At 39.7% G+C, this 14,879-nt stretch overlaps 1 protein-coding gene across 6 annotated transcripts in view; it reads right to left on the bottom strand.

Moving 5' to 3' along the window:
- Positions 1–14,879, bottom strand: part of WRN (WRN RecQ like helicase) — a 136,722-nt gene that overhangs the window by 110,329 nt on the left and 11,514 nt on the right. For all 6 annotated transcript variants that reach the window (XM_089327330.1, XM_089327331.1, XM_051834114.3 and 3 more), the window contains exons 2-3: positions 3,872–3,979; positions 3,093–3,205 (exon numbers count right to left, since the gene is read on the bottom strand). In XM_089327330.1, the coding sequence (XP_089183456.1) occupies positions 3,093–3,205; positions 3,872–3,967 (209 nt within the window). In that variant the 5' untranslated portion in view covers positions 3,968–3,979. The remainder of the gene's footprint in view (positions 1–3,092; positions 3,206–3,871; positions 3,980–14,879) is intronic.

Here is a 14,879-nt window from a genome sequence, read left to right as displayed (position 1 = left end):
GTTGGGACACCCACATCCCAACACCACAGCCCCATACCGGAGTCTCAGCTCTGACCCTTGAAACCCATTTCCTGCCTTAGTATGAAACTTAATAGGCAGCAGTGATGGGCCAAGTTGTTGCGGTCCTGTCAACCATGAAGGAGACCTGGCTTGACTTTCTTTGTCCCACCTTTGGCCAGAGGCCCAGCCCAGCTAAGCTCCAGCCATTGAGGGCATTTAAGGAATGAACAAACGACTGGGGGATACTTGCTCTCTCACCTCTCACTAGGTCTCTCTCTCTCTCTGCCTCTTAAATAAATAAACCAAAACTTTCCAAATCATGCAAAGAGATTTACATGACAGCAAAGATTCTAGGAGGGTTGCAATATCACAGGGCTACCTTACCCTTAAAGTTAAAGCAGCTGTAGCCTTGCCCTAACAAAGCTTAACACCAGGTCACAAATGCACAGCTATCTTCAAGGATCTTAACTACCTGACAAACAAAGCTCCTTTCTTTGAAGAAAGACAAACAAAATCTAACATTTAGAAAGGTAAATTCACAATGCCTCATCAAAAATAATAATAATAATAATAATAACAGCCATGGCAAGAAACAAGAAAACATGATCCATACTCAGAAGATAAGTCATTCAATAAGAGGGAAAATAAAGTGGAACAATGTAATTAACAGACAAGTGCATTAAAACAACTACTATAAATATGCTGAACATGCTCAAGGATTTAAAACAAAAACTGAGTATCATGACAGCCAAAATGGAACATAAATACAAAATTTTTAAAAGAAACAAATTCCATTTCTAGAAATGAAAAATACACTATCTAAAATTTAAAAAGGGGCAGGCATTTGGTGCAGTAGCCTGCAGCCCATGTCCGAGCACCTGGGTTCAAGTCTTGGCTTTGCTTCCCATTCCAGCTTCCTGCTAATGTGTACCCCGGGAGGCAGCAGTGATGGTTCAACTACTTAGAACCCTGCCATATGATGAACCCAAATGGAGTTCTGTGTCCCTGGCTTCAGCCTGGCTGAGCCTTAGCTGTTGTGGGCATCCAGGGAGTGAATCAGCAGATGGAAGATCTCGATCTCTGACTTTCAATAAATAAATAAATAATTTAGAATTTAAAATTCACAGGATAGGATAAACTTCAGATACGATACTGCAGAAGAAAAAAAAAATCAGTGACCTTGAAGACACTGTGAAAGAAACTATTCAAACTGGAGCACAGAAGAGGAAAAAAGGACAAAAGAGAAAACGAAAAGACAGAAGGAAGAGCTTTTGTGTCTTCTGACACAGTATCATGCATGGTACTTAGGTGTACTGAAAGTCCAAAAGGAGAGAAGAGTAACAGGATGAGAGAAACAAACTTTGCAGAAATTTTTTGAATTTGATTAAAACTGTAAACTCAATGAATGCCATGCAGGATAAACAAACCACACTACACAAATGCACATCGTTATCAACTTGTTGAACACTTGTAAACCTGTGGCAGCAAAAACTTTACAGTGGCCACAGGACAAGGGAAAATCAAAACAAACAGAAAAATCACCTGCCTTTTATCACACAATTCATTAAAACTACAATTCTTTAAATCACTTATGCTCATTGCCTTCAGACATACTATAACATTCCAAAAGGAAACTGGTAGAGTTATTATAATTTTAAGTAATGGATTTTGCCACCTCTGTGAAACTCATTTAGTTCAACATAATAAGACTCACAAGTGATCAGATAATGAGTGGAAGTAAGGATATCTGAATGACATTTCTAAATTACAAATACTACCAACAGACCATTCACAAATAGCTAATCTGCTTTTTTTAAAGCAATGTATAACAGTTTTAACAGAGTAAAAAGGAACAGATATAACAACTTCAAAGAAAATCTGAGTGACTACCTTACTACTTCTGTTTATAAAATATTTCAGGATTTTTACTACTACTTCTGCTTATAAAACGTTGCAGAGTCCTAATTTAACAAAGAAACTTTGTACTGAGAGTCATTTCTATAACAACAAAAAAAGATTTATTTGTTTGGAAGTCAGAGTTACAGAGACAGAGACAGAGACAGAGAGATCCTCCACCAGCTGGTTCACTCCCTAGATGGCCATAATGGTCAGGGCTGTACGAGGCTGAAGCCAGGAGCCAGGAGCTTCATCCATATTTCCCACATGGATGGCAGAAGCCCAAACATTTGACCATCTTCCACTGCTTTTCCCAGACCATTAGCAGGGAGCAGGATCGGAAGTGGAGCAGCCAGGACAAAAACTGATGCCCATGTGGGATGTCAGCTTTGCAGGTGGCAGCTTTACCCCTTATGCCACAACATCAGCCTCCATAATGTTCATTTTAAGGGTCATTTGCTATAATCGTTGCCAACTAAATACAACCGTATTACGATGCTGCTATTTTTAATGAAATAAAAGAGGTACAAAGGGGTTGAATAATTTTTGCATTTTTTCCAAAATTGGTAAAATATAGTATGTTCAGTAGTTCCATATATCACTTCTTAAATATAAAAACTGTATTAATAGAAAAGCTTATGAATGAACAGCAGGTACATCACAAATTTAATTCAGTGAATCTTTTTAACAAAAAAAATAAAACTTAATGATACACCGAATTAGTTATCTTTTGAACACACCTTAACAGTAAAGCTCAGTATACTTACAAATATTGCCATAATAGTTTTTGTTGTTGTTGTTGTTTTGACAGGTAGAGTGGACAGTGAGAGAGACAGAGAGAAAGGTCTTCCTTTGCCGTTGGTTCACCCTCCAATGGCCGCCGCGGCCGGCGCGCTGCGGCCAGCGCACCGCGCTGATCTTATGGCAGGAGTCAGGTACTTCTCCTGGTCTCCCATGGGGTGCAGGGCCCAAGCACTTGGGCCATCCTCCACTGCACTCCCGGGCCACAGCAGAGAGCTGGCCTGGAAGAGGGGCAACCGGGACAGAATCCAGCACCCCGACCAGGACTAGAACCCGGTGTGCCGGCGCCGCAAGGCGGAGGATTAGCCTAGTGAGCCGCGGTGCCGGCAGCCATAATAGTTTTATCCCTTAAGGACCCAAATCCAACTTGAAAGGAGGAAATTCAAATCTCTTACCTAATATCTTCTGATAGGAAAGAGCAGTCACTGGAATCGTAACTATACACAATGGACCCGGTGAATTCTAAGAAAGGGAGGTCATCTTCCAAAACACTCTTGCGAGTAGATGCCTTAAGTAAAATTCAAAATGGGCACAAAAAAAGTCCACATAAATAATAAATACTTATTAGAATAATAATATTCACTGAAGCATTCAACTTAAAGTTCTAAGATTTATCAATAATGCTTTATAGACTAGTAAAGTCATAAGGACTATTTAACAAAGACAAAGTCATCTCAATGTAAAATTATTTTTCTTAAGTTTATATTCAGCTTGTAATCCTATTTTAATAAAAAATTAATTTTACAGGTTTTTTTCTGATAATTATAGCAGTATTCTAGCTATAATAATGTTTGTTTTTATTTAGATGCAATAGTCTTGCTTTAAAACAGCGAAGACTGGTTGCCAGATCTCAAATCTATAAGGGCTTAAACCAGCTTAATCACAAAATTCAACAAAGTTAACATTTTCTAAATTATTATCTGAACTGGAACAAACTAGTAGGGTCAAGCATGCAAACCAAGCATCAAATGGGAAGGTATACATTAAAAATCTTATTTTGTAAATCCAATTAAAATGCATTCCCATTCACCCATTCAGTGACTAGATTCTGGTTCATTCAAACAGCAACTCTGACTTACGCAACGACCAGAAGTTTACAAGTGAGAGCTGACTTGTGCACAGGCACACTGAAACTAAGCTTCCCATCTGAAAGAACACTCAGTGGACAACATACCTTTGTTTCTTCTATGGCGCATCTTTTACTCTCCACAGACATCCATTTGGGAAATTTCCGCTGCTCTGCAGCTGTTTCCAATCTTTTTTCATTCATTTTTAAAATGCCCTGGTTGTAAAAAAAAAAAAAAAATTACTTAATGGGAAAATAAAACACAATGTTTAAAAGAAAATCCAGAGATAGTCATTTCCATATGACTGAACACCAAACACACATTTCAAATTTTTGCTGTTGTTATTATTGCAGAAGCAAAGAGATCTCATCCATTTTACTCCTCGAATGTCCAAATGCCCATAATGGCCAGGGCTGGGCTGGCAGAAGCCAGGAGTCAGGAACTCAATCCATGTCTCCCACGTGGATGGCAGGGAGCCAATTATTTGAACCATCACCTCTGCCCTCTAGGGTCTGCATTAGCAGGAAGATGGAATCAGGAGCAGAGCTGGGTATGGCACCCAGGAAACCATACCCTTCAATGTTCAACATGTTAACCAGAGTCTTAACCACCAGGAAAAATGCACTCAAACACATATATTTAAAGCCAAGTTATGGCATTTACATTCCACTTTTGAATGTACCCCTGAAGGTCCCCGAAATGAAACATGATATTGATGTTAAATAATTACAGCAACTGTTTAAGATTTAGGAATAGCCTGCTACATTGATACTATTTAACAATATAAACCCTGAAAAAATTAAGCAATATCCAGAAGTAGCCACTTTAATTGCTAATTTCCTACACATGAGCCCAAAACTAAGCCCAAGTGTATCTTCCAAGAGCTGGGACTGCGCCGGGAGAGGTGGGTGCCGGGGGCTGGGCCAAGCGCCGGGGCGTCTCCCGGGGACCTGGACTCCGGCTCTGGTGGCCGCGGCTCCCTTGGGGGCTGTGAGTGGCCGTGTCCCGGATATAGCTTATTTTTTCTACATTTGAATTCTCTGTTGTAGATTTATGTAAAAATACAATTCTTTTTGAAACAGGATATGCTACATCCAAAAACTCTACATTTAATAACTCTTCCCTCTGAAATAAGCCAGGCATTTTGAGTTCTAAGGTTCTAACAGTTTCAAACTTCCACCAAGAACATCCTTTATCTCATTAACAATGAGAATCTTTGGATGTAGGTATCATTTTTTTTACATATTTTCTTTATAATTATCATCTGTGCTAAGATCTAAGTGAATTCAGCAAAACCATCAGATTTGCTTACAAGTCTACTTGAATAATTAATTTTGAAAGCAGGGGTGCTTGTCCTGTCCCAGTTGCTCCTCTTCCAGTCCAGCTCTCTGCTGTGGCCAGGGAATGCAGTGGAGGATGGCCCAAGTGCTTGGGCCCTGCATCTGCATGGGAGACCAGGAGGAAGCACCTGGCTCCTGCTTTTGGATCGGCACAGCGCCGGCCATAGCAGCCATTTGGGGGGTGAGCCAACGGAAGAAAGACCTTTCTTCTCTCTCTCTCTCACTGTCTAACTCTGCCTGTCAAAAAAGTTAAACTAAAACTAAATAAATAAATAAATAAGAAAGAAAGCAGATACTAGCTCTTCAATACAAGGCACTTTTTGATGCTCTTGGCCAATCAAGCGGACGAGTTTCCCAAAGAATAACAATTTCTCAGGGTCAGCGCTGTGGCACAGAACCTAAAGCAACAGCCTGCAGCGCCAGTTCAGGTGGAACAGTTAAGAATCCCAGCGGCTGCTCCATTTCCAATCCAGCTCTCTGCTAATGGCCTGGAAAAGCAGTGCAAAATGGCCCAAACGTTTGGGCTCCTGCACCCATGTGGGAGACCTCAAGAAGCTCCTGGCTCCTGGTTCTTGGTTTCAGATGAGACCAACCCCGGCCAATACAGCCATGTGGGGAGTGAAGCAGGGATGGAAGAGGGATTGCTTGCTCAGCCGCTCACTCTCTGTCTCTCTCTCTCTCTCTGTAACTCTGCCTTTTCAAACAAATAAATCTTTAAAGAAAAACACAATTTCTTACAGCTCGCAAGCTTTTATGGTTAAAGAAAATAGTAAATAAGAAAATCAAGACATATTCCTTTTTAATGGTAAAATGGATCCATACTCTGATGTGACTTATGCTACACTGAAGCAGCCTTACGTTCTAAGAAATTACTAAAACCTCAACCCAGCTGGCGCCGCAGCTCACTAGGCTAATCCTCCACCTTGCAGCACCGGCACAATGGGTTCTAGTCCCGGTCGGGGCACCGGATTCTGTCCCGGTTGCCCTTCTTCCAGGCCAGCTCTCTGCTGTGGCCAGGGAGTGCAGTGGAGGATGGCCCAAGTACTTGGGCCCTGCACCCCATGGGAGACCAGGAGAAGCACCTGGCTCCTGCCATCGGATCAGCGCGGTGCACCAGCTGCAGCGCGCTGGCCGCGGCGGCCATTGGAGGGTGAACCAACGGCAAAGGAAGACCTTTCTCTCTGTCTCTCTCTCTCACTGTCCACTCTGCCTGTCAAAAAAATTAAAAAAAAAAAAAAAACTCAACCTTAGCTCCTATTATCTCAAATTTCTAAAAACGGTATAGCACTTTTGAATGTACCCCTGAAGGTTCCCGAAATGAAACATGATGTCGATGTTAAATAATTACAGCAACTGTTTAAGATTTAGGAATAGCCTGCTACATTTGATACTATTTAACAATATAAACCCTGAAGAAATTAAGCAATATCCAGAAGTATCCACTTTAATTGCTAATTTCCTACACATGAGCCCAAAACTAAGCCTGATCATTTATGGAGCAAAAATTTTAAAAGATTACTTTTTCGAACTTCAATTTTCTATATACAAGTCCATTGCTCTTAGACATTGGGAAGGAAAGTGTTAACAGTAGGTTTGTAACACACTTCTTCCCTACTGGGGAAGGGAAAAAAATGAAAGATCTCAAGCTAGGTTCCTAGCAAACGTGCTAAGACTTCAAACCAGGTGGTCACCTTGTAAACCTGCTAACTAGAAGAAAAACACCAAAGAGTTCCTATCCAGAAGATGTGGTCAGCAAGATATAGCTCAATTATTTAGACTGTTTATTATAAATAATCCTAAAACTATGGATTTCTAATAGTTGGCCAGAAAATGGGGGCACTCAAATAAGCTGTATACGTAAGAGAATACAGAGGCCGGCGCCGCGGCTCAACAGGCTAATCCTCCACCTTGTGGCGCCGGCACACTGGGTTCTAGTCCCGGTTGCCCCTCTTCCAGGCCTCTTCCAGCCTAGCTCTCTGCTATGGCCAGGGAGTGCAGTGGAGGATGGCCCAAGTGCTTGGGCCCTGCACCCCATGGGAGACCAGGAGAAGCACCTGGCTCCTGCCATCGGATCAGCGCGGTGCGCTGGCCGCAGCGCGCCGGCCCCGCAGCCATTGGAGGGTGAACCAACAGCAAAAGGAAGACCTTTCTCTCTGTCTCTCTCTCTCACTGTCCACTCTGCCTGTCAAAAAAAAAATACAGAAGTTTCAAACCACAACTTCCTTTGCATGGTGATTTTTCACACATCACCAAAACTAGCCTGCTGATCCAAAGGCATAATATGGAGAAAGAAATATTTCTGGAACCTGTTTCTCACAGGGTGGATTCCTTTAAAAAAAAGGAAAAATGTTCCATCTGCACTTGATATCTGTAGTCTTTGAACCATTAGCACCGTTTGGCGTTGGCTAAGATCTATCTAAGTACGATACATTGAATCAGAATTGACAATATAAATGCTTTATTAACTGTGAAGCATTTTACAAATGTTAGTGGTTATTAAGTTCACATTTGTCACAAATTCAAATATCTGGAGAGAAGTCAAAATTCATCTCCAACTGTATACATGTTTCTAATCTTAATCTTGAAACATATTTTATAAATCTGGAAAACAAGCTTTTGCTATACTCAGACTAGATCATTACCAAAAAATTGAGGTTTCTGCAAATAACACAAACTATATAAAGACAACTATAGAGTCTTAGAATTCATTCACACTGTCACAACAGAAATAAACTTCAATAACTCTTCCCTGCAGTTATCTGTAACACTAAAATCATTTTAATTTGAAATATCTACTTTTTAGATGTAAACAGTCTCTTTTACACACAAAATTCTATCTAGATGCTTCTAGGTGAAGAATTTGAAAGTAAAATGGTGTATAAACCTAACATATTTGTCAAATTTACTTAGATCTTGGGACAGATAAAAAAAAAGCATACAGAAAAGTGAAGTTGTGGAATAATTTGCAATAGGGAAATCTTCTAACACACATGTGGGTTTTAATTCTTGATAAGAATCTGGAAGGGATCAAAGTCACAACATAAAAGAATTTTTTATTTACATATTCAGCTGCTATGGTGTTTGAGTATGAACAACTTCAACACATCTTTTTCAAAAAACGCATCTTTTATCATTTTATAATGTTTCACGTAAAATTAAAGGACCTTAAATCCCTTTGAAATAAATAATGCACACGTTTTCTAACTTGCTTTGGTTTGGACTTCCCTGAATTCATCTTGCCTATTCATCTACCACTGTATACAACTTTGTAACCTTTATCGCTGTACTAAAGGCTGTTGGGGTTTTTGTTGTTTATTTTTCTGTTTTTTAATTTGAACATGTCTGTCTTTCAGTAGGGAAACTCATCTGATTCACAGGTAGCATGAAAACGTGAGTTCTCCCTTTTACCTAACTTTGATTAATATTTAATCTTGTTTCCTTCAGATTCATTTTTTCCTTTTTCCATTTTTTCTGACTTGGTGAAATTATTATTCATTCCCTTTTATTTCCCACTGATGTCAAAATACAAGGTTTTATGCTATACTCCATTTCTGATACATACTTTTTAATAGTATTGTCTTCAAATCCCATACAGCAACCATAATAAGTGTTGTTAGCATACAGGTAGCAAATTACAAAAGAGGAGCCTTTACTCCAATACACAGAATATTTGTTTTCACCTCTAACCAGGATTCTAACAATTCAACCTCTTTAAAATGCACGGATGTGAAAATTCTTTAAATCTAATAACTGGCCAGCTCCATGGCTCAATATATTGGCTAATCCTCCGCCTGCGGCGCCGGCACCCCAGGTTCTAGTCCCAGTCGGGGTGCCAGATTCTGTCCCAGTTCACCAGATTCTGTCCCGGTTGCTCCTCTTCCAGTCCAGCTCTCTGCTGTGGCCCGGGAAGGCAGTGGAGGATGGCCCAGGTCCTTAGGCCCTGCACCTGCATGGGAGACCAGGAGAAGCACCTGGCTCCTAGTTTCAGATCAGCTCAGTGCACCGGCTGTAGCAGCCATTTGTGGGGTGAACCAACGGAAAAAGAAAGACCTTTCTCTCTGTCTCTCTCACTGTCTAACTGTGCCTGTCAAAAAAAAATCTAATAACTTCTCTGTCGCTTTAACAAACATGTTAATTATTTCTGAAGATATAAGTAAGCTTTGAAGGCAACCAAATATTATATATCAAGTTATTTCAAAATAATACTAAAACTTTCCCACACACACTGACTTTGCTCTACTAAGACTACTACTAAGTCTCCTTTAGACTCAAGTATCACCAATTAAACTTCACTTCTAAACTTTATTGGTTTATTTATTTAAGAAGCAGAGAGACAACAGCGAGAGACAGATCCCTTCCCAAATCCCTGAAACAGCTGAAGCGGGCTGGGCTGAAGCCAAGAGCCAGGAGCCAGAAGTTCAATCCAGTTCTCTCACATGGGCAGCAGGAATCCAATGACTTGGGCCCTCACTACTGCCTCTCAGGATCTGCATCAGCAGGAAGACAGACTCAGTAGCCAGAGTTATGTAGGGGACCCAGTTCTCACCCGGCACATACATAAGCTAACTGGCATCTCACTGCTGGGCCAAATGCCCACTCCAGAATCATTGTAACTTCACTTTTCCAATGCCGAATTCTGGCTCTGAATTCATAAATCTTTGTCAGTACATGTTAAAATATCTTCCACATGATCACTGCATTTTTGATTGAGTTAATTCAAATGCTCAAATGTCAGTGACAGATGCCACTTTTTTGGAGCCAGTAACTGTACTTCAACAAATCCACAAAGTAAGAGTCACTCACATGGAATAATTTAATATTTTCCTTTTAGCTTAGAAACTTTTCTTTGGACTGTTAACAGACCTCAGTAATGAAAAAGCTAAATGCATGTCTTCCCCTAAGGCTGAAAAGAAATTACTGTAGGAGATCAAATTTCATTAGGCTCATCAGTTTTATGACAAAGTTTAAAGTAGACTCAAACTACAGGTAATTTTTAATATATAAGCACTTCTCTATGAATAAGACAACACATTACTTAAAATGTATTTTTAGACTAAACTTAATGTCACAATCAGTCTTAAATTTCCACTCTGTCTCATACTATCTTGTATGTTTCAAAGTATTTATTTATCACTTTGAGCATTTTACCTCCAGCTGGTTTTGGAACTTCTTTGCCAAGCAAAAATGTCTTCCAGGTGTTTTTCTTCAAGGCTTCTATACAGTTCTCCTGAGAACCATCACCTAACCTCTGTGAAGTCACACCTGAAATGAATCCCTCTTCACTCAACCTTTGGGATTACTGTTGTCTCTCTGTCACTTGACAGATCTTCAACATACACTCCAACAGAACAACTGAAAATGGCAGCTTTTCCATTTCTTTTACCTCACTGGTCACATGGGCAGGGAAAAAAAGGGGGGTAGCAATCTAGTGGGAAATGTTGGGCTTTATTAATTGTGCAACCCTATTAACTAGCTCCTTGAGCTCAATCTGATAACCGCTTTTATCATACCATAAAAATAAATTGTGATACAACAACACTATGCAGTCATTGAAAACAACGTTCTTGTAACTTATCACTTGGGGAAAAAAGAAACCAATGTGTGGACCATGCTGTAGCTCACTAGGTTAATCCTCTGCCTGCGGCACAGGCATCCCAGGTTCTAGTCCCGGCTGGGGCACCGGATTCTGTCCCAGTTGCCCCTCTTCCTGTCCAGCACTCCGCTGTGGCCCAGGAAGACAATGGAGGATGGCCCAAGGGCTTGGGCCCTGCACCTGCATGGGAGACCAGGAGGAAGCACCTGGCTCCTGGCTTCGGATCAGCACAGCATGCTGGCCATGGTGGCCATTTGGAGGGTGAACCAATGGAAGGAAGACCTTTCTCTCTGTCTTCCTCACTGTCTAACTCTGCCTGTCAAAAAAAAAGAAAAAAGAAAACCAGTGTGTGTGGTATCTGAAGGTCTGGAGCAGTGTAGGCCAATATGTTATCCATACTCTACTTCACTCTGACCAAGCAGCAATTTCTCAATTTGCCCACTTGAATAATGTCATCTTCTAGACAACGGACAGCCAAATCTCAAGAGAAAGTTGGGTTGTAATGGATAAGCTCGAAATTTCTTTGTTCCTAAAGTCTCTAACTAAGGTAAAGAAATTAATACCTACTGTTACCAAGGTAACTGACTCACCTAATTGCTTGAGGGCTAAACTAAATAAAGTATCCCAATCTGTTTGAGAAACACCCTCCCCCCCCCAAAAAAAAATAAGCTACTGCTAAATTAAATAGGACATACAGATAACCATTTCAAGTGCAGGAAAAATTATTAAGTCAATGCTTAACATGACATGCATTAATACTGTTTAATATGGACAAATTTCCACTCAATTCCTAAAATGGTTCAATTCTACTTTGCTCTAAATATATAAAGGCAGATCTGATTAAATATACTGTTATATAAATATGAGTGTTTAATGAAAAATGCAAGAATGTTTACAATTACTCTGAAATTTGCTAACAAAATGTCATAAAAGAGTACAGGCAATATTTAAGCTATAATTTCAGTTTCTCACTTTGGACAGTTACATAAATTTTACAAATACCCACTGAGTTTCACAATGCTTCTCTGAACAATAAAGCAGTATAAGCATCACTCCACACAAAGGAAAACTAATAACAAAGACTAGCTGACTTTGCAAAAATGTTCGAATATTGAAAATTACACTATGAAGAATCGGAGTGGAAATAAATCTGGACTTGGAGTCAGAAAACGTAAGATCCAATGCTGCTTTGTGGTGAGAAAAATTATCTAAAATTTAGAAGAAACACAGAGAGGACAGTATATCTTTTCATGTAATTTAGGAAAACAACCTCAGCCAAAATTATTTCATTAGGGAATATGCTAATGACTATTATTTTTCTTATTTTGACAGGTCGAGTTAGACAATGAGAGAGAGAGACAGACAGACAGAGAGAAAGGTCTTCCTTCCGTTGGTTCACTCCCCAAATGGCTGCTACGGCCAGCACGCTGCGCCGATGCGAAGCCAGGAGCCAGGTGCTTCCTCCTGGTCTCCCATGTGGGTGCAGGGCCCAAGGACCTGGGCCATCCTCCACTGCACTCCTGGGCCACAGCAGAGAGCTGGACTGGAAGAGGGGCAACCAGGACAGAATCCAGCACCCCAACCGGGACTAGAACCCGGGGTAGTAGCCGGCCTACCTATTTATTATTAAAGATTTTAAAACTCAGATTCTATGTTTTACAGGCTAAGTCACAAATTTTTGTGTGGCAAAGACACAACTGGATTGTGTCTAGTAGAAAAGACAAACTCTTAGGCTACAGGTTTTACTGCCCGCTGTGACGGCTTTGTATCTGACCCAGCAATCTTATTTTAAACTTCTTTATTCAACGTCTGTATAACCTATGTTCCTCTTGAACCAACTTTATCACCCTGCTCACTCCCTCATGAACTGCCGACATAGGATATGTGCATTCTACATCTGCATAAGAATCTGTCTTTAAACTTTTTGGAAAAATCAAGAAAATCAATCACTTATTATCCATGTGACTTTGGTCAGTTTACTTTACCTTTCTAAATTTTCATTTCCTCATCTGTAAAAGGAGACTGTGTTCCCATTATTATGTATATTACCTACCTTGTGATATTATATTATTTGTCTTGTTAATGATCACAGGGTTAACGTGAAGATCAGCAATGACAAATATGATGTCATATCTTTTCAACTGTAGTTACACATGAGCTAGAATACTGATAGGAATAGTAATTGCCTTTTACTGTTATTTATTTCATTACCTATAGTATCCAGGGATCCCTTCAGAAGGATCAAGAACCTGCAGTACAGATATTTCAAATCCACACAAATTAGACACTACATATAAATGTTATCAACAATTAATTAGCACTAAGGTGCATCATGGATAGAATGTTCTTTAAAATGATAAATTTGAACAGAGAAAAGGAAATGGATTCATTTATCCAACACAGTCCATCATTCTTACTCAATGGACCTGATCCAAGAAGTACTGAATTTCAACACACATGTGCTTTCTTTCTCTTTAGCTATAATACACGAACTTCATGTGGCAGGTTTCCAGCTACAATGTAAATGACAAGATTAATATCCCTGTACTCACCCAATTTTTCATGTGTGTAGAAGGAAACAGAGAAAAGAAATTTCAATACTTGATAAATTACAAGTCTGGATTTAATAGGTACTTCCAAATAATCGCACAGAAAGCTTATAAAGTCAAAGCAATAAATGATTCAGCAATTCAATGTGGTTATTCGTACCATGATTTCGGTTAAACAGCTTGGGTTTTACCAGCACAATTATTTTACTTTTATCGACAGGCAGCCTCCAATCAAAAATTCTTTCAGGAACCGGCACTGTGTCATAGTGGACTAAGCCTCTGTTTGTGGCGCCGGCATCCGTATGCGCACCAGGACATGTCCAGGCTGTTCCACTTCTGATCCAGCTCTCTGCTATGGCCTGGGAAAGCAGCAGAAGATGGCCCAAGTCCTTGGGCCCCAGTACCCGTGTGGGAGACCTGGAAGAAGCTCCTGGCTCCTGGCTTTGGATGGGCTCAGCTCTGGCCATTTCGGCCATTTGGGGAACAAACCAGCAGGTGGACAACTTTTGTCTCTCCCTTTCTCTGTCTGTAACTCTGCCTCTCAAATAAATAAATAAAATCTTTAAAAATTTTTTCAGATTTAATAAAAAGTACAATAAAGTTTTTAGATGTTGGGCTTGGTTTGTTTTGATTTGTTATATTACATAATTTCTGAAAATGTGATCCTTGCACATTATCTAAATTTACACACATACACATTCAGACAATGGGACTTTACAAAGTTCATGGAAAATGTGTCTATCTCTTAATACCACTCTTCCATGAACTTTTTAATCCCACTTGAATACAGACATATACACACAACCTATAATTCATTACAGAAGTTATAATTTATATAATATTCCCTTGCATTGTTTTTGAGAATTTCTTTCTACTTTTCTATGAACTAAGAGAAATAAGGAGTGGGGGAAATGATACAGGAACCAAAGAATCCATAATGAAGCACTCACTAAATTCCCTAATTAAAGAGGCTTCCAAGACCTCCAATAATCTATTATCAGATTTCTGCTAATCTTCCTTTCCCTCCAAGTCACCAAGCAAGCAAACCAGGAAAGCTAAATAGAATTATCTGTTAGCATTTGGTTCAACTACAGCAAGTCTGTGCAATTTTTAAAAGTATTCAGATGATTTTTTATAAAGACCTGTTACTTTACAGGTATCTAATAATTTTTTGCATAATTGCCAAATATATATATCACAGCTTTGTATGAACAAACTCAATAGAAATAAAGTGTGAATGAAACCTATTAAACACAATAAAATACCACTAAAACGCTAGCAACAGGGGAAGAGGGTAAAAGCCTTTCTCTGCTGTGTCATAGTGAGAAGCCGCAGTGTCCATAAACCAGGAATAAGATTTGACCTGAACTGAAGCCACAACAGTGAAGTGCTTTGTAACTGAACTTCACTATGCAACTGAATAATTCATTATTTTTAATGAATTTCCTCTGTCCTGTAAGTAGCTATAGCCAGTCAGCTGAAATCAACCATTATAAAATGGGAGACTGCAGAGAAAGTTTTCAAGTAAGTCAATTTCAAACTTGCTTAGGCTGTCTACTTTTCCTTTTATATTTACTACTGCTACTTCATACAGCCTGAGATGAAATCTTATAGGACTCATTATTAAGTGGAT

The sequence above is a fragment of the Oryctolagus cuniculus genome, chromosome 2 (genome assembly GCF_051225735.1).
Source record: "Oryctolagus cuniculus isolate XC-2025 breed Fujian yellow rabbit chromosome 2, ASM5122573v1, whole genome shotgun sequence".
NCBI classification, from domain to species: domain Eukaryota; kingdom Metazoa; phylum Chordata; class Mammalia; order Lagomorpha; family Leporidae; genus Oryctolagus; species Oryctolagus cuniculus.
The sequence above is the reverse complement of the archived record's forward strand: the minus strand, read 5'-3'. Positions and strand labels throughout refer to the sequence as shown.